General features: G+C 37.9%; 2 protein-coding genes across 2 annotated transcripts; one reads left to right on the forward strand and one right to left on the reverse strand.

The window, feature by feature from the left end:
- Positions 1–5,261: 5,261 nt before the first annotated feature.
- On the reverse strand, positions 5,262–14,654 carry LOC129256645 (uncharacterized). Its single transcript, XM_054894803.2, has 2 exons — positions 14,563–14,654; positions 5,262–6,423 (listed from the first exon to the last, which is right to left on the reverse strand). The coding sequence occupies exon 2, from the start codon at positions 6,408–6,410 to the stop codon at positions 5,880–5,882; it is 531 nt and encodes a 176-aa protein (XP_054750778.1). The 5' UTR covers positions 6,411–6,423; positions 14,563–14,654; the 3' UTR covers positions 5,262–5,879.
- LOC129256643 (small ribosomal subunit protein mS25-like) lies at positions 14,421–23,365 on the forward strand. The gene is made up of 4 exons (XM_054894802.2): positions 14,421–14,921; positions 19,946–20,052; positions 20,571–20,658; positions 22,141–23,365. Exons 1-4 carry the CDS (start codon positions 14,788–14,790, stop codon positions 22,373–22,375), a joined length of 564 nt encoding a protein of 187 aa, XP_054750777.1. The 5' UTR covers positions 14,421–14,787; the 3' UTR covers positions 22,376–23,365.
- The last annotated feature ends 1,468 nt before the right edge of the window (positions 23,366–24,833 follow it).

A 24,833-nucleotide genomic window follows, 5' to 3' on the forward strand; every position in this document is an offset into this window, starting at 1 on the left:
ACAAGCCCGATATTCCGGGCATGCGCACTTTCGGATCTTGGAGTTTCAACGGCCCGCGCTTTTGAATAACTTCCCGCGATATGCAAGCAATGAACTCCTTTCACTAGTACTTTCGCCGAATTCAACCGGTGTTATGCAACAATCCTTTCAGCTCAGCGAGTGAAGAAGTGATGTATTCTTCGTGAAATATGATGGCGGAGTAGGAGGCAACGACAGAGAGAGAGAGAGAGAGGGAGAAGGAGGAAAGAAATGCTATTTGCTCACATTTTGCGAAGGAATAAGACAACACTGCTGTCAGTGTTGTTATTGAATATGACCATCGTCGATGCGATGAGCGCCTCCCCCTTCGGTCTGGTCTCTCCCGGGGTCTCTCCCAAAATCCATTCACTGGTGGGGACACCATCGTTGCTTATGAACGCTATTCGCATGTATAAAGTTGACTTTCGCACGTGTTTATGTTTTGACCAAGGCGGAAGTGGAACGCGAATTGCATTATGGACTGACGTCATGAATAAATTACCCCGAGTCCAATCTCGAGTGCGTCTGCACCGACGAATTAGCGGGTAATTCGTAAAATAGCGCGCTATTTTGCAAATAAACCCGAGTTGACTTGGGATTGCAATCTCGAGATTAATCCTACGAACTAGCGCGATAATTGCGTCTGCACCGCCAACTATCTCGAGATTTTTCAGATCGGGATAATTTGCCGGATCAGAAATAGCGCGCTAATTTGAAACTTCGGGATGGTGCAGACGGCCCTAGTGAAAATTCTTATAGCTTCTGCGTTTGGTTTAAATGCCTCAGAATTGGACTGCTTCAAAGAATCAAATGAAACATTCAATTGCAAAATACCTTTATAATAAATTATATTTGCGAGATTATATCAGTAAGTAAGTGATACCTTTGATGTACGACGTGAGTAAACAGAACCAGAAGTTTACATCTCCAAGAATTAACATACCTGCCAACCTTTGATAATAAAAAATCAGTATCAAAGTTCCGAGGGCGCCGAGCGGGTGTCCGGCCCGCTCCAACGGTAGGGACTCTTTGCATTTTCAGCATGTAAAAGTAGCATTTCCCTACACCTTTTAAAGCAAATTTACCCTCATTACCACACCAGAGGATGACCTACATGTAGAGTCTACCTTCATTTATCAATTAAAAATAAAAAAAAGGTCTTTAAAATATCACTTCTGTGACAAAAAACACCCAATTTCATTCAGGTGTGATTTGTTTTCATTTAAATCTATATAGACTTAGGGATAATTTTTCTTGTTCATCAGAGCTCTCTAAAAACTTTGATTTTGAGCATTTTTTTGTGAGGCCCTCTATTGCTGGAAAGTGAGATTGATGCAGATCTTCATCTCCATAGATTCTCTTTGTAATTAGACAAAAAATAATTTCAAGATTTCAATTGAGTTTTGGGCCAAGGCATATTTTTTATGATGAATTTAGATTTAAGTTATCCCTACTGTATTAAAAACTGACAAGCCAAAAAATCAAACATTTATTATCCAGCCTATCTATCATTTCATGCATCAAGAGAAAATAAGCCAAACATTGACATTGTCTTATTCATGTTATTTCACCACAGGGGTTACTGACTGAGGACAAGGTTATATCATAACCTACATTGGATAAGTGCTTGTTGGTAGAAGAAAGCAGATATTCAACCATGACAAAAACGGAGCCGAAACTAACGGCTGCATGCGCCCGACCCGCACCCACCACTGCACTTGCGGTGCCCCGGTAAGACGGGGAGGCTGAGGCGCAGCCACTGGGCGGGCGCCGGGAGTTTAGGCAAGCCAGTCAGACCGCAGGTCCCTATGCTAACGAGCAATAAGGCCAGATTCATCCAAATCATCTCGTGGCTGAATCCTCCTCCTTGCAAAATCTCGTGATTCATGAGATTTTCTTTCTCTAAGAATTTACCTGTTTTAACCTCAAGTTAAATGAAATATTATTACACGATCAGATAGAGTAAAAGTTACTCTTTCATATTGGTCATTTACTTTGTATACAATATTTTGTTAAATAAGTAAATTTCTGGCCTGAAAATGTGCCTACTAACTGAATCTTCTTCCTCTGTTTTCTTTTGCAAATTGTGCAAAACTTTTTATTTTGAGCCTCAATGATGTCTATATCACCATAAAGCTGAACATCTGTACTTTCTCACAAAGCCACTCTTGATATGCGGCACCTTTTAATCGGGTCAAGATCACACTTTTCCCACCAAGGTACAAGACGAGATTTCTGAAATTTTGTACTTGCATGAAATCCAGAGTTCTGATTGGCTGGATAAGGTTCACAGAACAACAGGCGCGGGGTATTTGAGGAGATTACCACATGGGAAGTGTGACCTTCCCACGAACCCATGCACTGGAACCGTTGGAATTTGCCATTGTGTGGTCTCTTTGACCAATCAGAGTGCAGTATTCTTGTTTTCAAGCTGCTTTATGTACTTGGCAAATGAAAAGTGTGATCTTGACCCGATTAAACCAATTCTTATTTTGAAACCTATATCATTTCAAAGCATACATATTCAGCTTTATCATGATATAAAAATCATTTGGGCTCAAACAAAAATAAAGTTTGAAAATAGCAGCTTTTGTCAGGTGAAAATATTTATTTTGTAGCATATTTTAGATCAAAATTCTAACCTATATTGCCTGAGTCATATCGATTATTTTGAAAACCGGTGTTCGACAGCTTTAATTCGATCGAACATCGATGCATCGAAATTTGAAGGCGGGGAAAATCGAGTCATTTTTTTGCTCCGGCCGGCCGTCGATGCATGCGCTATGCATGCACTACATGCACTGACGGTCTGCGCTGGCCGCGCCGGGTGAGCGTTGCAAAAGCAGATGACAGAGCAAAGTTCGTTTGTATTTTCCATGATCACAAAACACAAAAAAGGCCGGGGGCAATGCAGAATTCTTCCCAAAATATCTTCAACAATGATATTTGCAGATGATAACATATAAGTTTAAATTGAAACAATATTAAAGACATGAATCACGCAGAGTCGATCCGAATGATTTTCGGTCAACTAGCATTCGCAGTCCAGCCTCGCACACACCAGCCCCGTCCGCAGCCCCGTTCACTCACTCTCCCGAAACGACAGGCATGCTTGCCAGCGCCATCTAACAAGTGCAAACAGCGGGGAGAGCGCTGTAACTTGCCTGAGATTGTGTAGTTGGCTCCAAATAAATTGATGGAAATAAATACGTAATTTTCTCTGGATGGTCATTTGAATTGGTATTCAATGCTGATATAACGATTGTGAGGAAAGATTGTGGAATATGAGTTCTGACGATGTTCGAGACTTAATCCTGATAATGATAATCCATTTATTTTAGACACAAGAGCTTGTGATCGAAATAAATACGAATGTCTCGGATCGAGCTCTAACTTCATATAAATTATTATTGGATGTAAAATAATTACGATTTAATAAGATTTTATGGCCATACTAAAAATATTGACGATGTCAGCAAAGTATGTTATGTTCATATGGAAGAATTAATAGTATTATACTGGCATTATTTTTATTTTTTATTCCATCTCTGGACGTCTCCGAGCTCCGAGAAAAGAAGCACAATGCGCATGCGCGTTCGATGACGTCTGACATATTTTCCATTCATGAAATCAGAGCCCAAAGTTGGGCACAAACAAGCTTCAAATTGATGGGAAAAAATATCAAATGTAATTTTTCTCTGTTGTGTCATGTAAAATATTATCATATGGTGATATTACGATCATCAAAAGAGTTTCTACATGTTGACAATGTTCGATAATCAATCCTGACGTGTAATTATTTTTTTAGACAAGTGCGATTCCACTCACTCAAGTCGATCGTCATGTGATGTCCGCCATTGAAAATTGAAACGAAATACAAACGTTTCACATCAAGCTCTAAATTCATATTAATGATTATCATATGCAAATTATTGTTAAATATTACGATTAAATCATGTTCTATGGTCATGATATTAATATTGTTCATGAAAGCAAGATTTACTTTTATACGTTGATCGCATCAATTTTCCGGCCATTTTCTGATTTGATTAAAGCACAGTACTGCGCATGCACGATCAATGGCGACTTCCATTCATAAATTCATCGTGCATAAATTATCTCGGCACGAGCAGACGAGCCGTGCAGACGAGTAAGACTCGAACTATGATTGAAATAAACTTCAAATTAATGGTGAATAGGCATCATAATTACACAATCCGTTTCATTTTGGGGGCAATATAAATGAAGTAAGTAGTAGTCGAGACGGATATTACTGTTTATTTTGATGTTTGATTGTGTGAACCAAATGAATCGGCCGGCCGACGTATTTTTTTTTTTTTTCCGATGCACCGATTTTGCAAAATCTGCATCGGCGTTCGATGACATCGATCGAACACCGATTTTAAAATCGATTCGACTCAGGCTTACTATATTACAAAATCTTTGAATAAATCCAAACACATGACCTGAAAGAATGATTCTTCTTCTTTACAATGGTACCAAATTCATGAAATTCGATGCACAATTAGAGCAGCAATGACCGAATGAAAAGAGGTGTTTTGGTCCGCATCAAGCTCATTAAATATGCAAAACATCTCAAGTCATGAATATCACTTGGATGAAAGAAGCCACTTTCTTGGGACCTGCAGTCTGACTGAAGCAAAGCAAGTAAAGTAGATTTGGCGTTCGGCTCCGAAGGCTCAACCCGAGATCGAAAGTTGATAATCTTTCTTCCTCAAAAAATTGACAATTATTCAAAAAATAAAGTACAGATCAATGTTAAAATTGCGTAGGGATAGATCTAACTTAAGAGCAATTGCGTCGGTACGCGGCCGGGCGGGGGCCGTTGTTCATGCGACCTTCAGCCCTTCATCATCATCAGCAGATGAGCAGACTCAGCAATATACCACTGTAATCACCAACACACTCTAGACATGTACGCTACATCACTAACTCACTCCCACACTACAAAATCATCCGGCGACATGGGCAAAAACCTCAAATAAAAAGTGAAATTTTCTTACCAAAATCACCATGTTTCCCGTCAAAAATATCACCATCGGTGATTCTTAACATCGTAGTTAGGAAACAAGGGGTCTAAAAATGTGACTTTTTCACGGTTTTTCCGATGTTCGTGGATTATGAAAACATGTCCTCACTAAAAACTAGCTCTTTCGCTAGCCGATGTCAGCCGCCATTTTTTTTCTGGAAGTAAACGCTAACGACAACACCTCAAAATGTAGCGCCCTAAGTGCGGCCGTTGCATGTACGCTCGTTAATTTTCACATGTATTTGCAATGGAACTGCGCACTGTTCGCGCGCCGTTTAAAGTCACTCTCTGTGTATATCGTGTAGCTAGTGCATTTGCGTAGCCGTGCGCTCCAGTCGTTTATGTGTTAGTCGCATCTTACAGCCGTGCATGCGTTAGTCGCATTATACAGCCGTTTCAATAATTTCAACACTATATTGATTAACCCAAAAATCGGAATTTTGGTTTTAAAATTCGGAATTCGGAATGGTGGTCGAAAAATCAGTATAATTCTGCCAAAATCGGAATGGTTGGCAGGTATGAATTAAGGGTAAAAATTTTAGAAATATAGCAACCATTAAGACCTATAACAATAAAATATAAGTCTATCACAAAAGCTACATGTACACTAGTTTGAATCAATGAATGGACTTTGGTCATTCCTGCAAAGAGCAAGCGGCTTATAATGAAAAGAAAACATCAGGATAACAAATAATGGTTATTTTAATGTATCATGCCCTAAAATCATCTGGAAAGAAAACACAGTCAGAACCCAAAGATGGAGACCACACCTTATATCTAGACCCTACAAGTTTCACTATTGAAGGAAATGCTACCTACCTTCCTTCAATTTTCGTCTCAACTTAGCATGGACTCCTTTGACAACATCAGAAGTTTTCTTCTCACATCCCTTTCCATCATCACTAAAGGCGTGGCATGGGCTTGACAGACAACCATCTTTCTTGTGTGTAGTGGTAGCATCTGATGATTCAGAGCTGGAGTAGTGCCTCCAAGTTCCCTTCGCACTAGTTGCTTCATCAACAGTTGGTCTTGATGCGGAATAAGCCATTGATGACAGGACTCTTAAAGATGGTGGACTGCTGGCACATCTTGCATCACCTCTCATATAGAAGGGTGTATGTAATACCTCTGACAGCCAGGGAGAAGGCTTGGATGTGGATCTCGGACAAGCCATTGATGAGAGATATCTCAGAGAGGGTGGGCTTGCGGCCGACTTATCATCACTAAGATGATAGGATGAGTCCTGTGAGAGGCATGGAATAGACAAGTCTTTGGGATCAGCTTGAATACCAGCAGTAGGTGTTCCTTTGAGATTCTTTTGAGTTTGAGAAGTAGCCATCATTGAATGGGAATGTCTGTATAAATAGAAAATGCAAAAAAGAACATTAACAGTAGACCTGATGATAAGTCTCTAGAAATGGAAAATTATGAATCAGACTAATTTAGAGCAGACTCTTCAAGGCTTTCAACTGAACTTTGCCTCCGGTGTTGGTTCATGCATGCACTGACAACTGAATTCCCCCCCCCCCCCACACACACCTATTGTGCCTTGCAAGAGCTCAGAGGCCTGTTGCATGACGAGATGAGCGATACGTAGGAACGTCCTAGGACCATCCTTCCGAGATAGGAAGATTGGCGACAAATCAGCGCTTTCCGTTTCACGAAGGCAATTTTGTCTTTCAAGTCCGCGACATCGTTTGATACCGATAGTATTGGAAAAATATTTAGTCTTCATCGTCACCTGAACCTTTTATTTCGGAATGACGATTTTCATAAAATCATATATTTCAATAAAAGGGGATAAAATAATGTTTTATTTATTACTGATTGTAGAATTGATGTATGGAGCGTACTTTATGAGGTAAAAAGAGAACAAACTTTCAAGATTCACAAACATAACTGGATAAAATCGAAATTTTCATTATTTCCCTTATTTAGAACACGGTGTCCTTTTAGAGACACCTTTCATTGATATTTCAACGAAAGAGACCCTTGACCGACATAAAAATTGATTTAACTACGTAATTTCGACATTTTATTAGTTTAATATACTGTTTTTTATAGAATACATATATATATTGATGATTTTGCAAATTATGCGTTAATATGTTATCTAATGAGGCAAAAATAGAGTTTGAATGGAGTAAACAAAATCAACAGTGTCTGATTGTATGAGACTAAAAGGAAAATATGACAGGCTGCCTGTGAAAAATCTAATTTATTTATTTCATTTGTCAGATATAACGCAAGAAAGACAAATGTGAATGTTTAGAGTATAAACATACCTCAGTTGCATGATGAGTAACCGAAGACAAGGAAAATATGAAAATTGCTGCAAACATGTCCATCAAGTGGATAAAGTAGTGCTTTGCAATAACAATTAAAACATCTAGAAAAAGGTGCAATCCGCAATTGAAAAAATACTATTTACAGAAATAATGCTAAATATTACAATGATCATAAACGTTGGTCATTTTTAAAGTTGATCACTTAATTTATGAAAGCTTATATAAGAATATAAGGTTTAAGGATATAAAAAATATATATGTTCAACATTTCAAAAATTCAAAGTTGAGGAGTAAAGACTACATTATTGCTTTAGTAGGGGCCGAAAGGGGCCTACCCTACGATTTAAAATGCGCCTCTTCGTATGGACTCATTTCCATAATCTTTTCTTTAATGAACTAGCTTATCTTCATTTGTAATGATTGTGATGGATTCCAACCAAAAAATTACTTTTTTTCTTTCCAGGGCTCTTTTTGGAGAAACTTAAAAATTTTCCAGGGCTACTTTTTCATTTTCCAGGGCTCTTTTTCCACTTTCCAGGGCTACAATTTCTACTTTCCAGGGCTACAATTTCTGGAGCTATTTCGCGGCTTTTTTGCGTTTGTGTGTGTGTGTGTGTGTGTATATATATACACGGTAGCTAGCATATACCAGGGAAGTATAACACTTCCCTGGTTTGACCTTCGCATTGTTTCTTCGAAGTGATTGTTTATGATTTTAGTGTTGTGATGATAGATGGATTTTGATGCTTGAACGATATCTGAGTTGATTCATGGACCTAATACAGACCTATTCAGATTAAATCATGGAGGTAGAACCTCCATGAATTAATCCAAGTTTGAATGTTTGATACTTGGTTGACGTGAGCTTTGCGTGTTTATTTAGTGTTATAGCCCATTTGTCAAATTAATCTAGAAAGATCTGTATTCGTGTCTAAAGACAATGTAAAAGAAAAAGAAAGTTCTGAATTTGTACAATTCTGAGGTAATTTATTTTATCATACAATATAGGTACCTGCAAATGTTATGAAGTTGAACAAATATCCTTCGTACATATTTGACTGAAAGTTATTTAAATGACACTTTTTTAAAAAGACTTAAAATTATTCATACAAAATAATGATATAAGTCATAAAGGTCATTGAATTGTTAAGCGTTCGTATCAGTTACACAGATTCATGACAAAAAGGCCTACCAGAACCAAAACTGGAAATTTCCATCATCCATCATGAATGCCTAGCCTTGCACAGCCTCTAATTGAAATGAACTTATCCACGTCTTTGCAAATTTTACCTGACCTAATTTCTCCACACAGTGAGAGAGGCCATGTGGCAGCCAAACCAAAACAGAATGAAAAGGGCGGCAATCTCGTACCCCCCCCCCCCCCCACCACCACCACAAGAATATCAGATTTCCAAACATGTGCTTCTCAAGATTGTGCAATACATGACGGAGACAAAGAAAGTTATGTAAACAAATTGCCGAGGGTTGATGTCCCTGAATTAAGGGGCTAGTCTACGTTTTCAGTCACTTAAGAAAATGGCGAACTGGCCAAAGGTGAAATACATCATTGAAAAAAAAATGAATGTTTGGATTAAAATAACGAAGATTAAATGAAATGTGACTGAAAAATATCCATATTTGAATCTCTACTTTTATTACTGACAGAACAATAACATCATTTTTTTTTATTAACTTCTTGCCAATATTCCAATAAGGCAAGACTCCCATTTAAGACTAGAATGAAAGAAAAAAAATCAAAGCGTGATTTTTTTTTAAAGGGATAGACGAGACTCTTGTTTTGAACAGAGATATAAAAATATTTAAAAACAAACAAGAGGTGATAAACACTTCATTAAAATTATAATGAAGTTCGTAATGAATTACAACTTGTAAAAGGAGAAATTAACAAGAATAATAGGGAAATAAAGTTTGGAAGAAAAGAAGGAATGAGGAGAGACAAGCTTTGGGGGGAAGGATCAAGATGGGTGGCTGCAGCTCGACATGGGGCTAGATAAATGGGAGGGGGGGGGGGAGCAATCATCTATCAAGTCGCCCAAAATCTTACACCTTCACCAAACTTCTCACACAATCCACACACAAATCCCAGTTCATGATACAATCACAAGTGTCGCTCAACACATGCGCACGTGGTCTCTACTGGCATTTTACAGTCACACACACAGAAATACACACTACACACAATGCACACGATGCACACGATGCATCCCCATACCACATGCAGTCACACTGAGCCTAAAGCACACAAGCAGAGAAACGTTCTGCTCGAAGTATATGACTCCTCGGCTCCAAATTCTACATTTATTTTATCTCAGTGCTTGGAGTCGGCGCTGGGGCCGATTTTCGTCCATGAATGAGAGAGCATGGCAAAGACTCGAGTCCCTTTATCTCAGAACCGCCACCGCTTGGTACTCGAGTCTCCAGAGATCAGGGTCGACTCCCCGACTCTGGCATTGAGAATTGGGTAGACTCGATTACCCGGCGCTGGCTCCCAAGCCTAGTTGACGGGGGCGATTATGAGTTTTGCAGTCGCCCTCGTGTGAATGTTTTTAGCCCTTTTCCGGGGCGAATTCGCCCGCCGCCCCCGTGTAATTTTTTGGTTGATGGATTCGTAAGCTATATGCCTAATCTGTATCTTAAATTCAATTAGCTATTTTGTTACTGCAGATTTTTGTTTTGTTTCACTGTTTTAGTACATCTCAAGTTAGCCCAAATCCGACAATTAATTTTCATTGATTAAAATTAATCTCAGCAAAAAAAAATAATTGTAATGAAAATGAAATAAAAATAAATGAATGATTTACCATGTTCAACATTTTAGTTTTGTATCGTGTTTTTTTTTTGCTGAACGTTATAAACACGTTTTTTACCTTACATAATTTCTTTAAAGAAATTTGTTTTCATGTTGTTTAATTATCTATAATGAGAAAGCATGAGGGGTCAGAGAGATAGTGCCGCCCATTTCGATATTTCAAAAAAAAATAATGGAAATGGTGTGGGGATAGGACGGACCATAAAAGAAAACATATTTAAAAAAATATTTGGGCCTATATACATTATCCCCGGACATAAAGCCCGGAGAAGAAAATGACATCTGTTTTTGGTCGTCTTGCCGTGCAAAAAGACGACCTGAAATTGATGATACTAGCCCCCATCTAAAAAATAGCTTGGCACCATCCCAGATAAAATGCATCAGTGTGCAACCCCAAAAAATGTTTAAAGGTGATATGTCAGTGTGGCTTGCCGTAAACGCATTTCTCTCAATGCCGACGGTGGCGGGCGGTGTGCAAAGAAGATCATGCCTACGTAGGACATGTCTGGAGGTGTCTTTCCAAGGACCGTTCTTCGTATCGCCCAAATCGGCTTTGTGAAACAGTTGAGCGATATCTCGTTCTTACGTAGAATGGTTCTACGAAAGACCCTTTCATGCAACAGGCCCCAGTTTACTTGCCACGTCACCAAATTTCTGGCCTTTCTTTTAATCCCAGGTGCCATTATTACTACATGTATGGTGGTCCCAATGTCTATGAGCTCAATACTATAATGTTTTGAACTCATTGGCACAGGGGTGGCACTACATATTAGTACAGCCTATAGGAAAGGGAGGGGGGCATCATATCAAGTAGAATATCGTATTGTAAAATACTTGCATAGTTAGCCGACAATTTATTGGCTAATGCAAGTATTTTACAATTAACAATATTCATCAGCCGATTGAATTTTTTATTTTTTTTTTAATTGGCACTGCTCATGATATCGTCGCCCTCTCTTATAATAGTCTTGTAACTAGGCTACGAACAAAGAAGGAAAATGGCGACAAGATCTTCGGTGAGTATCTGCTCATGAATCTTCTTACATTATTTTTCTTAATATAGGGATTAATTCTAGTGTAAAAAAATTGAATATACGTAATGGGGGATTTAGTGTTATTATCCATTTACATAATTATGACGCTATCAACTTCAGATATACAAATCAAGTATTTTGGGGCAACATTGTTTTCTCCAAAAACTCTTCTTCGTGATCGTGTGGCCCTATGCCTTGCCGCGCCAGGCGTCAGTGGGGAGTAAGCCTACGTATAGTAGATGATTTTTACTCCCCAGACGCCTCCAGGCCAGGCTCCCGGGGCCTGTTGCATGACGAGATGAGCGATACGTAGGAACGTCCTAGGACCATTCTTCCGAGATAGGAAGATTGGCGACAAATCAGCGCTTTCCGTTTCACGAAGGCAATTTTGTCTTCCAAGTCCGCGACATCGTTTGATATCGATAGTATCGGAAAAATATTTAGTCTTTATCGTCACCTGAACCTTTTATTTCTGAATGACGACTTTACATAAAATCCGATATTTCAATGAAAGGAGATCAAATAATGTTTTATTTATTACTGATAGTAGAATTGATGTATGGAGCTTACTTTATGAGGTTAAAAGAGAAAAAACTTTAAAGATTCACAAACATAACTAAATAAAATCGAAATTTTCATTATTTCCCTTATTTAGAACACGGTGTCTTTTTAGAGACACCTTTTATTGATATTTCAACGAAAGAGACCCTTGTCCGACATAAAAATTGATTTAACTAAGTAATTTCGACATTTATGAGTTCAATATTCTGTATTTTTATAGAATACTTGTATATAACGATAATTTTGCAAATTATGCGTTAATATGTTATTTGTTGAGGTAAATATAGGGTTTGAATGGAGTAAACAAAATCAACAGTGTCTGATTGTATGAGACTAAAAAGGAAAATATGAGAGGCTGCGTGTGAAAAATCTAATTTATTTATTTTATTTGTCAGATATAACGCAAGAAATACAAATGTGAGTATAAACATACCTCAGTTGCATGATGAGTAACAGAAGAAAATTAAAATATGAAAATTGCTGCAAACATGTCCAAGTGGATAAAGTAGTACTTTGCAATAATAATTAAAACATAGAAAAAGGTGTGAATCAATCCGCAATGGAAAAATACTTTTACAGAAATAATGCTAAATATGACAACGATCATAAACGCTGGTCATATTTAAAGATGATCACTTAATTTATGGAAGTTTATATAAGAATATAAGGTTTAAGAAATAACATAAAAGATTTAAAATGCGCCTCTTCGTATGGACTTTCCATAATCTTTTCTTTAATGAACTTATCTTCATTTGTAATGATTGTGATGGATTCGTAAGCTATAGGCTTAAAGAGAAATTCCAGTATTTGCAGTAAACACTGATTTCATGAGAAAGTCTGTAAAACAAGGCTTAATTGTCAGTATATCATCGAGGATCTAGATCTGGTACAGTTACATAAACTGAACTTTGTGAAATCTTGAAATCTACGCTGAAAAATATTCACACTGAAGATCACCAACACAGATAGGCACACGTGGGACAGTGTATTATTATTGCTAAAATAAAGACCCGACGGAAGTGACCGAATCCGCGCTTATTTTGCTTATTTCTCAGCAATTACACAATTTCTTCCAGAATCCTTTGGCACATATTTTTTATTCATACAAACAGACACTTAGGTGGTCATTATATTAGATTCTGTAAAAAGTCATTTTTAGATCGTTACCAAAACTGGAATTTATCTTTAATCTGTATCTTAAATTCAATATTAGCTGCAGGTTTTTTGTTTTGTTTCACTGTTTCAAATCCAACAATTAATTTTCATTGATTAAAATAAATCTCAGCAAAAAAAAATAATTATAATGAAAATAAAATAAAAATAAATAAATGATTTAGCATGTTTAAAGGAGAATGAAACTCTTGGAGCAAGTTAGCTTTTGTGAAAGCAGAAAAATCAAAGAATAAGATCAACAAAACTTTGAGTAAAATAGGACTAGCAATAAAAGAGTTATGAGCATTTGAATGTCGAGATCACTAATGCTATGGAGATCCTCCCATTGGCAATGCGACCAAGATCTGTGATGTCACACACGTACAACTCTCCCATTCGGACACTGAAAATATACCCCAAAACATCTCTTTTTGCTCATTCTAATCATATGACAAACGATTCATCAATGATATAATGTTGTGAAACCTCTGTACTTGTCATCTCATAAAGAAAACACCTAACCTTGTGATAGACTCTATAAAAGTGAGAATATAAGTGAAATAAGTACTAAAGTAATGAGGGAGTTGTACGTGTGTGATATCACAGATCTTGGTCGCATTGCCGATGGGAGGATCTACATGGCACTAGTGATCTCAATATTCAAATGCTCATAACTTTCTTATTATTCATTCAATCTTCCTCAAACTTTCAACAATATGTTTCTTTGATTTTTCTCTTTGATATGGATTCAGCTAGTTTCAAGGGTTTCATTTTCCTTTAACATCTTAGTTTTGTTTGTCTTTTTTTTTTGCTGAATGTTATTGAACACGTTTTTTACCTTACATAATTTCTTTTAAAGAAATTTGTTGTTTATCTTTAATGAGAAAGCATGACTGGGGTCGGCTAAAGAGATATAGTGCCGCCCATTTCAAGTATTTCAAGTTTATTTTTTAAATAGAAAAGGGGTGGGGATAAGACGGAGGGAGAATAGAAGAAAACATATTATTTTAAAAAATATTTGGCCCTATAGTCTATACATTACCCCCGGGAATAATGTACCCCGGAGAAGTTAAAATGACATCCGTTTTTGGTCGTCCTGCCGTGCAAAAAGACGACCTGAAATTGAGACAACTATAGCCCCCATATAAAACATAACTTGGCACCATCCCCGATAAAATGCGTCAGAGTGCAACCAAAAAAAATGTTTAGAGGTGATATGTCAGTGTGGCTTGCCGTAAATGCATTTTCTCTCAATGCCGACGGTGGCGGGCGGTGTGCAAAGAAGATCATGCCTACGTAGGACATGTCTGGAGGTGTCTTTCCAAGGACCATTCTTTGTATCGCCCAAATCGGCTTTGTGAAACAGTTGAGCGATATCTCGTTCTTACGTAGAATGGTTCTACGAAAGACCCTTTCATGCAACAGGCCCCAGGCAAGCCTCAGCTCAGCTCAGCCTCCACCTCTGAACGGCTCCCGGCTGTCTCTCCAGCCGAGGCTTCGGGCAGGGCACTGTGGCGTGCCACGGCGCGGCTAGCGGCTTTAGCCCGAAATTAAAAGTTCTCCAATCTAATATTAATAAAATATTTTCATACATCAAGTAGATGTGAGAGTAAGTCAAGTTGTTCTTACCTCTGAAATCTCAAAGAATTCGAAAGTTTTCACGTGATGATTACCAAAATTTAGAAAAAGAGTGGGTTTTCAACTCAAGCTGCAGCCACGATTCGACAGCAAGGAATCCATGCAGCATGCAGAAAGAACGGCTGAAGCAACTTCCGTTTTGCGATTGCGCAATCAAAATTTCTGAGCTGATGAACGCGATTAGTGCGGCAACGCAATATCAATCCTGTATCAATCATGCCAATGAAAGGAAAATTTCCTCTTCGGAGGACAATTCGATACCTTGAGCAGGGGAAAATATATCTTCGAGATTCTGTTAAGATTTTGACAATCAACTATAATTCCTTTGGGAAAGAGAGTGATGGAGCAAGGTGAGGGATTTCTTATGAAAGTTAAACATGTAGTGTACCGGTACTACCGACCGTACCGGTGGCGGTACCGGTACGTACTACGTAGACTTAAACTGTTCCACATAAACACAGTTATGGGACTGTTATTTAATGTATCATGTATGTTCTAAGTTATAATGAATGGGAGATTTTGAAGATCTGAAATGTATGGAAATTGTAATGAAAAATATGTCTGATAAATTTTATTGCGGAAATACCGTTATTTACCAGATAGTGTTTATCACACCAGTTGGTGGTAGACTGTACTTTATCACTAAATTAAATATCAGCTATACCTATCAGAAGAAGGAGATAAATTTTATTAACAATTACTAACGTATCAAAAATGAAATGTGCAGTGGTCAGGTCTCAGGAACCAAGCTTGGAAAAGAGGGCCAAGCATGTGATCAGATTGATGCCTGGAATAAAACTTTAAAAGGTTATTTCTGTTAATTTATTGAAAAATGAAACAAAAGGTTATTTCTGTTAATAAAAAAAAAAGTGGTGACAGATAAGTTAACACAACCATAGACCAAAAGCTTCAGTCTCTGTTATATTGGTTCCGCTGTCGCTGAACTCTGTTGGCTCCACTCACCAAGGCAATTAGCCTACAGAGACCGAAGTTCTAACTTGATCTGTACAGGGACTCAATGGCCATATGTTTATGTATTATTAAGTTTGGATAAAACAGGGAAGTGAACGTGAAGTTGCGCGACAGCCGAAGTAAGTCACTGTTATTTTCCTTTAAGCTTATTTTTTTTTCGTTTTGGTGCATTTCAGGCCAAAATGGAATATTAATCTTGCTATAGACTAGGTGCAGTACTTTCTGTCTAAATATTTTTATTAGCTAAAAAAATCGCGGCTGCACCTTCGCGAGCCGTCTGTGTACAAGGAGAAATTTAAAAAAATAATGTTTAAAAACTCCTTGAAACAGACGGCTGATAGCTGTCTAACACTACCAGTACCAGAAGAAAAGAATTAACAAATGAATAAATATGACTTGGGGAAAAAAGTAAATAAATCAATACTTCATTGTACATGATCAATTTAGTATATTTTCTGAAACTACATGTATGGGGCAGGGAGATCAAGAAATCCAGGAATTGATAGATCATTCACCCACATGTATTGGTGAGTGGAGCCAACGTAGTTCAGCGGAACAACCAAAATAGAGACTGAAGCTTTTGGTCTAGATGGGGAATTAAAGGTATTAATTTGGAAATTTCTAGATTTAGTTTACAAATATTTTTGATAGCCAACTTTCTGAAAGAAAGTAGATCATTGTTAGGGAAATCCCTTGCCCCGGGGACCTCGACACGTCTTAAGACAGTGTACGTGTTCGGGCTGCCGCAGTAAGGGAAATCCCCAGAAACGACGGTTATTCCTGTCTATCCCCCTGTCCCCCATCCAGCTTTTCTTCAAACATAATGAAGATGTTGCATAAGCTTTCCTGACAAAGCATTCAAATTCTAAGAAAGAAAGGCATTGTATAGACCAGGTGAATAGAATCATGAGAATAGTAGTACATCAGGGGTAAAGTTTGGAAGTCTACAATATTGTCTGCTTTTGGCACATTTGACTATTGTTTAGGCTACTGTCAAATACCAGGGATTATGAAGACTCTGTTACTCTTCAGTATGGATGTAATGAAAAGAATATATTAAAAGGAATACATGAATAATCATCAAATCACAAATGCCTATTTCAGGTGAAATTGAAAACCACCTTCATGAACAGGCTTATTTTATTTATCACTCATGCTCTGGCCCCAGCCAGCTGTTTATTAAATCTGCCTGATCCATTGATATTCATGAATTGGTGGACAGAGCGACAACATTGCTCTTATCAGTCCTAAAAGAGTAGCCTACTTCAAAAGATCAACACCCCCATTATCTCTTGTGTGTGTGCGTGTGTCTGCATGCATCGTGTGTGGACTACATGTTAGTACTTTTCATGTCAATGTACTTCGGGCATTGGTATGATCCCATATACTGTTAATTGTGTAGTTTTCCTTGCCTCAAGGTCATGCATGGGGCAGTGCACAACAAGCTCCATCCAGCTTATGAATATCAATGGCCAGACCAAGTGAACATAGTTGGTCAATTTTCTTGTAATTCTTGTTGTATTTATGCATCATTGAAATACACCCTTATGTTTTTTCCTTCCGTTGATGCCCACAATCAAAGACTTGATCATTTATTCTACACTTGTGCCAAAATAGTCTATTGTCATTTTTCAAGTCTACTTTTGAACAGAATAAATGCTATTAATACTAAATAGGTTCATTATTGCGGATTGAAATAATCGCTAGAGGGTTTTTATTTGTCTCGCAATCTACTATGGTCAACAAGGAAATTCGTGATCACTCTCGCAAAAAGTGTTCACTAGCTTACAAGTTCACGAGCTTTCGAGTGCCGCTGCAACTCTTTATCAAGTGACGAAAATTATCGGATAACGTACTCTATTTATACTAATCTCCAGGACCGTACACACGAACGCGAGAACAATAGGTGGGCACTGATCCGTTGCGTCGGTGTGCGGTGCAGCCGGTAATCTGTATATGCAAATAAGCCGGGGGTATATGCAAATATGCCGTGGGTCGGCAATATGCAAATGAGACCAAATTGGCGGGCTCGCTAGTTTCCCGTGGGCGGGGGTTGACTAGCTGAGCGGTCCCTCGTTCGGGGCCGGGAACGATCGGGTCGGCGTGCACTGCCAGGTAAGGGGGTATTTAGTTGACAGCGAACCGACAGATCCGCGGTGGCAGAACATGCTTGGGAGAAGCAACACCACCCAGATTGGGAGGGTGTACATTGCATTGCCAAAGGGTGCGTTTATCCGCCACTTTTTTACCCTAGAATCATGATCTGAATCATGATTCAAATCATGATTCTGCAGAATCACGATTGCGTTTAGTCGAAATTGAATATAATCATGATTAGAATCACAAACATGAAACACGAAAAAAGGGGCGTTTGGAAAGACGTTTCTGCAGAATCACGTACGAAAATGTTCGAATAAACGATATCGTGATTTGAATCATGATTCTATGACCTCACTGTTGTGTCGGGCTACTTTCGGTTTGACTCTTGCCTAGCTCAATGCGCTGTATGTACATGAATATGTACTACGCATGCATTTCTTGTCATGTTCAAGCTCTGTGTTGGTCATCGCATCGTCCACTACTTTTCATTTATTGGTCATGTCTTCAACTTCAAGTTCTATAGTAAAGGAATTAACTGGACAGACAATGATCTCAGTTGTTGAGTATACAGTATCAATACTAAATTGGATCTACGCTGAAATTCACTTCCGAACACCATTTTGGATAAACTAACAAGATGAATAGAAGCATATGGACCATATATGATAGAAGTAAACAAAATGAGGTATAGACTGAATTCTGGAAGCAAAAGATTTTTCGAGAGCCGAAACACGTGCGAAAAACTTCCTCTGTCAAACTGCGCACTAGAGTAGTGATGCGCACTGGATTGGCCCGAATCTGAGGAGAAACGGCATTGGAATGAAGGTCGTCTAAACGCTGATTCTGTGATATTGTGATTCATGTTTGTGTTTTGAATCATGATTCAAATCGTGATTCAAATCATGATTCTGGCTTGAGGTCGCATAAACGCAGCCAAAGAGAGACATTGGTATACACGCAGGATTAAGGAGGCTATTAGTATACGTCTTTGTCCTAACAACTTCAACAGAGATAGCGGGATCGACATCCCCGATTTCTGGATGCGAACCATCCAACAGCACAATACCCCCTTACCTGGCAGTGCACGCCGACCCGATCGTTCCCGGCCCAGAACGAGGGACCGCTCAGCTAGTCAACCCCCGCCCATGGGGAAACTAGCGAGCCCGCCAATTTGGTCTCATTTGCATATTGCCGACCCACGGCATATTTGCATATACCCCCGGCTTATTTGCATATACGGATTACCGGCCGCACCGCACACCGACGCAACGGTTCAGTGCCCACCTACGGTCCTGGAGATTAGTATAAATAGAGTACGTTATCAGATAATTTTCGTCACTTGATAAAGAGTTGCAGCGGCACTCGAAAGCTCGTGAACTTGTAAGCTAGTGAACACTTTTTGCAAGAGTGATCACGAATTTCCTTGTTGACCATAGTAGATTGCGAGACAAATGAATACCCTCTAGCGATTATAAATGCTATTGTTATCAATTTAAGCACTGACAAAAATTAATATCAACAATAGCCATCAAAGGTAAGCCAGACAGAATACCAGAATCCGTCAGATGTGTGTGGGTACCGGTTTTGTTTTTTTCGTTCCGGTTTCGTTAAAACAATGTACATGCAATAAATAACAAATAGTTTAACATTTTCTTCTTTGTATGTTTTATTCAGTCTTACCGATTGTAACCCAGGTTTCTTTGTTACAAATATGAGAAGACGGGGAAAATTTTTTGCCGATGTTTGTGTGGCCATCTTGTTCTCTTTGTTAGTAGCTAAGCTACGAAACTCCTGTAGAGGGCAGCAGATACTATGCGTCTCGTAGCTTAGCTGCTAACAAAGAGAAAAAGATGGCTATGTGAACATCTGCTAGTTTTTTCCGTCTTCTCATACTTTTCTGAATTTCTCTTTTTAAAAAAAAAATGAATGTTCATTTAAAAAGGAAATCAATATTGTATATTCAGTGACTTCTTTGTACTTCCCCATTTGCAAATTCGTTTATCGGGATACCGGATTCTTACCGGCGCAACCCCGCCGGATTTCAGAACATGACTCGGGCTTAATCAAAGGTAGGATTCAAATCCTTGCCAATACAAATACGACAGTGTAGTTTTATTGTTCATTCGGTCTGGGCCTATTGACTGGTGTTAGACTTCTGATTTTTTTTTCTTATTTCTTAAAAAAAATGACAGCCCTGATATAAATTCAGATTCAGATAAGGTTAAATTGTAAATATTTATAACCTAAGTATTCTCACCACCCCCCCCCCCTATCTCTCTCTCTCTCTCTCTCTCTGTCACAGGGACTTTGTATTTTACCACCTACCTCAGCTGCAATACAAGAATCCAAATGTACAAATGCAAACCTTCAAGAACATCACACCATCTCCATTTATCAGATGTTTTCTAAGTAAGTACAGTACAATGTATACAAAATTGTGGGGATGCAATGTATTTTAGGTTTTAGAAATATACTGTAATTGTGGAGGTGGGTAAAGGGATATGAGTTCACCTTTTCATAACTTCATAGATACTTCTCAACATGATTGATTTTTTTTTCACATTGGCATTTCCCAATCTAGTTTTCAAGTACTCATAATGGATTTCTACAAACTAATGCATTTAGTCTTTTATAGAGAGTCTATTATGCCTACTCCTTGTCAAATCTGATATAGAGTACCCTTTGTTCATGTATCTTCCTTAAAATAATGTATTTTCCTAAACTTTGATGAGGCACAGACCTTCTACCCAATTCTATTCCTCAAACAATACCAGCTATACTCAAAGAAAATATGTTTCCCTTAGTGTCAGATTTTTAGCTTAATCCAGAATGAAAATAATTTGTACAAAGTGGGCTGTAAAGATACACTTGCTATGGAAGATAAAATCTCACATTTGATGATGCATAGATGTTTTTATCATTTACAGATGAAGGTGAAGAGGTGCTGATTGATATTGAGGATAAGACCAAGGATGACATTGAAGAACATCTAAATAAAGTTCTTGGAAAATCAGAGTAAGTCTTCTAGAAATAATCTCAAGTGAATGATTCAGTGGTTGATTGTTTTTTAATTTTTGTCTCAGCTGTGAAGCAGAGTGAGACTATAGGCGCCACTTTTCCGACGACGGCGGCGTCATCATCAACCGAAGGTTAAGTTTTTTAAATGACAGCATAACTTAGAAAGTATATGGATATAGTTCATGAAACTTAGCCGTAAGGTTTATCAAGTATTACTGAACATCCTGCCTGAGTTTCAGGTCGCATGACCAAGGTCAAAGAAAGGTCATTTCGGGTCAATAAACTTAGACCATGTTGGGGGAATCAACATCAAAATCTTAACCTAAGGTTAAGCTTTTGAAATGTCATAACATAAAAAATATATGGACCTAGTTCATGAAACTTGGACATAAGGTTAATCAAGTCATATGACCAAGGTCAAAGGTCATTTAGGGTCAATGAACTTTGTCCAAGTTGGGGGTATCTGTTGAATTACCACCATAACTTTGAAAGTTTATGGATCTGATTCATGAAACTTGGACATGAGAGTAATCAATTATCACTGAACATCTTGTGCGAGTTTCAGGTCACATGACTAAGGTCAAAGGTCATTTAAGGTCAATAAACTTTGGCCATGTTGGAGGTAGTTGTTGAATTACTATCATAACTCTGTAAGTGTATTGGTTTAGTTCATAAAATTTGGACATAAATGTTATCAAGGATCACTGAACATCCTGTACAAGTTTCAGGTCACATGACCAAGGTCAATGGACTTTGGCCATGTTGGGGGTATTTGTTGAATAATTATCATAATTCTGAAAGTGTATAGATCTAGTTCATAAAACTTCATAAGAGTAATCAAATATCACTGAACATCTCGTGCGAGTTTCAGGTCACATGACCAAAGTCAAAGGTCATTTAAGGTCATTGAAACTTTGGCTATTTTGGAGGTAATTATTAGATTGCTGTCATAACTTTCAAAGTTTATAGATATAGTTTATAAAATGTGGATATAGGGGTAATCAAACATCACTGACAAGTCTTAGGTCGCATGATCAAGGTGAATGTCATTTATTGTCAATGAACATAGTATTTTATCATTATATGAATGGTGTTTTTTGTGAATAATTATTTTTAGTAGTTTTCAAAGTCAGCACTGCTGCTATATTGAATTACACGATGCAGGTGAGACTGCCAGAGGTGCTCCACTTGTTAAAGTGTGTGTATGGGGGGGGGGGGGATGGGGGCTGGAAAGAAAATCACAAAAACATGTTTATTAATGTTTACTGACAAAAGTGGTGAGGGAGGCTACCCTGCCCCCACCCCTCAGTTCCACAATCCCTGTGATATTTAGATATGTTTTATGTAAAGGCAATGATTGACATACATGTACATCCATTATGTATAGTTCATTATTTGTATTACTGTATATTGGGTTAAGATACATGTATGGGCAATAAGTATGGTATTAACTTATTGCTTTGTTTTCTTTGCCATCAGGAGAGTGTTAGCCACTGAAAGGAAAGCCATGGAGCGTTCATCAAACCCAGCAAATTTTGGTCGTACCTTTGCTCGATGGTGTATCTGTGAGGTACCTGGTCAGTTCCCATGCCCAAAGCTAAAGCCAATGCCCAATGAGATGAAAGGAAAATATCGTGATTTAAAGGAGGACAGTTTACGTGCACCAGAGGCACTAGTGCATAGGGCAGACACACCCACAGAAACAGCTGTATAACAGTCAATATTACTTCCCAAAGACTTTTTTTATTTACTGTATATCTTCGGATAAGTATTCTCTGTAACTTTTTACCATTGATTCTTGAAAATTATGATTATCACATAATTTTGTAACCATGTAGCAAATCACTCATCAATAATCCAAACCTTATGTGAAAGTTGATGCCTTAGCCTTTCCATGTGATGCACCCATTATCACCATGCAGTATAATGCAACTGTACAAGGTTTTGGAATCATCTACGGGGCCTGTGGTTTGAAAAACTCTGAAGACTTTAAAGATTTTCACGTGATTCCTTTTCATTGGATGCTTAGGAAGGCAATCTGCATGATACGCGGCTGGATGCCCAAAGTTTGGATAATCAAAATATTTCGCAAAGATGGACTTTAGTGTAAATTCCTATTGAAAGCAGTCATAGCCTATAATGCTGATAAAAAAGATTAGCAAAATGATCTAATCATTTGAATCTGAGCAAATAATCAAAGATAACAACTTCACATGGATACAAGTTAAGAGTCTGAAAATCAACTTGTCATGAGCATCAATAGCCAAACCAGTTCAGACTTTTAACTAGTATCCAATTTCTTTTTCTGTACCCTGAAAATAAATGGCTGATCTATTATCCATGGTACCAAGGTATTTCAGTAATGCAACCTGTGTAAATATATTGTAAGCATATATATGATAGATCAGTCTATGAGCTTTTAGTTAAAAGTGATTAGAAATTTTACAATCTTTTGTTTTGTTTGTTTTATATTTGAGGGGGATTCAATCAATAAAATGTCATTTTGCTCAATGAGAAGATATTTCATCTTTGATTCTGCAGTATCACAAAAGCTAGCAAGTTGACTTAGGTGACATGAATTTTCCTCCCAGGTCAATTGTGTCTTACTGACCTCTACCCACCAACAAAATTTGATTGTACTTCAGTGTCATTTTGAAATAGATTTTGCATGATCACAATGTCATGAAGTCAGCTTTGCAATATATTCTATTGTGTTATTATGATATGGACTTCTTTTAAAGTGGACTTGTTGAGATAATGAGCACTTTTAGAAACGTACGTTGAAATAGACGACTGGTCCAAGATGACGTCATTTTTTGGCCTGCCATATGCATCAGGTCCTCGCGTCGAATATCAGATTCGAGAACCTTGCCACATCCATTCTGCAGTTCTCCTAAATCATAGTCGACGTGCAAGCACGTGTGTGACGTCATTTCAACCGCTCAAGCTCAGCATGAAGATCAACCTTTCCCTTTTAAAACAGTTTTCAGTGACTTTTCACAAAATTAATGTAAGTTGTAAGATGCATTATGTTTAACATATTTGAAATTCTGTCCAGATCTCCAGAATATAAATCCTAACTCGCGTAAAAAGGAATCAAAGCAATTGAAAGGGCAAGTAAGCACAAGTTGCACCTTCGCATCACCCGACCGGGTCGCCAGGCGATGGTACACCAGATCTCGGGGTCGGGCAGCGTGTCATGACCTGCTATTTATCACGCCGTTTCACGTGGACATACGTACACGTAAAAGTTGAGTGAAATCTAAAATAATCGTATCTGTAGTGAACAAGGGCAGACGACGACGTTGACTCGAACGATCAGACAACTGTGACGCCGTTCACGTTCACTGCTCCTAAAACTCTCTATATTATGCCCATGACAACATGAACATTTCAAAGTTTTCTGTTCAGCCTGCTTGAAGGGAAATAAAGATGTGGCTGCCATATAGCAATTTGTTTAGGTCATCAAGTTTAAGATCTAAACATATTGCTTGTGGGAGCTATATGGAGAGTACTTTGTCCATGACCATGGGCCCTGTTTGTTGATATTTTCCCACTGGGGAACTATATACATATATGTTGTATTTTCAAATAGAATCACATATAATGCTTTCACTTGTCAAGAGAGGTGATCAGGAGGGGGTAATTGACTAATTAGTCTCAGAAATTTCTAAAACAGAAAAATCAAAGAATAAGATCAATGAAAGTTTGAGAACAATTGGACAAACAATAAGAAAGTTATGAACATTCAAATGTCATAATTGCTCATGCTATAGAGATCCTCCGGTTGGCAATGTGACCAAGACTTGTGATGTCACACAGGTACATGTACAACTCTCCCCTTTATACTCCAAAACTTTTTTTTTCGCTCATTTTAATGACAGTACAAACTCTTTGGCCATGATTTATTTTACGAAAACTCTTATTTTACAAGTACTCCTATAGAAAATAAACACGCATCTCTGAACAGACTTGACAAAAATGGCAGTTCAAGTAAAACACATGTAGGTACAAATCTAATAAGAGGTCCGACATCATATGTGTTGATTGCATTGCCAATCTGATATCCAGATCATTAGTAATCTGAACGTTTAATTTCTCATAACTGTATTATTTCTTGATTTTTTTTCTTCAAAGTGTCATTAATTTCTTTCTTTTATTGTTCTGTTTTC

Source organism: Lytechinus pictus, chromosome 3 (genome assembly GCF_037042905.1).
Source record: "Lytechinus pictus isolate F3 Inbred chromosome 3, Lp3.0, whole genome shotgun sequence".
Classification (NCBI taxonomy): Eukaryota; Metazoa; Echinodermata; class Echinoidea; order Temnopleuroida; family Toxopneustidae; genus Lytechinus; species Lytechinus pictus.

Excerpts from the sequence above, each read along its gene's own strand:
- LOC129256645 (XM_054894803.2), bottom strand. The coding sequence starts at position 6,410 with ATGATGGCTACTTCTCAAACTCAAAAGAATCTCAAAGGAACACCTACT.
- LOC129256643 (XM_054894802.2), top strand. The coding sequence starts at position 14,788 with ATGCCAATGAAAGGAAAATTTCCTCTTCGGAGGACAATTCGATACCTT. Across the intron at positions 14,922-19,945 it reads AAAGAGAGTGATGGAGCAAG|GGACTTTGTATTTTACCACC; the intron begins GTGAGGGATTTC and ends TCTCTGTCACAG. Across the intron at positions 20,659-22,140 it reads AAAGTTCTTGGAAAATCAGA|GAGAGTGTTAGCCACTGAAA; the intron begins GTAAGTCTTCTA and ends CTTTGCCATCAG.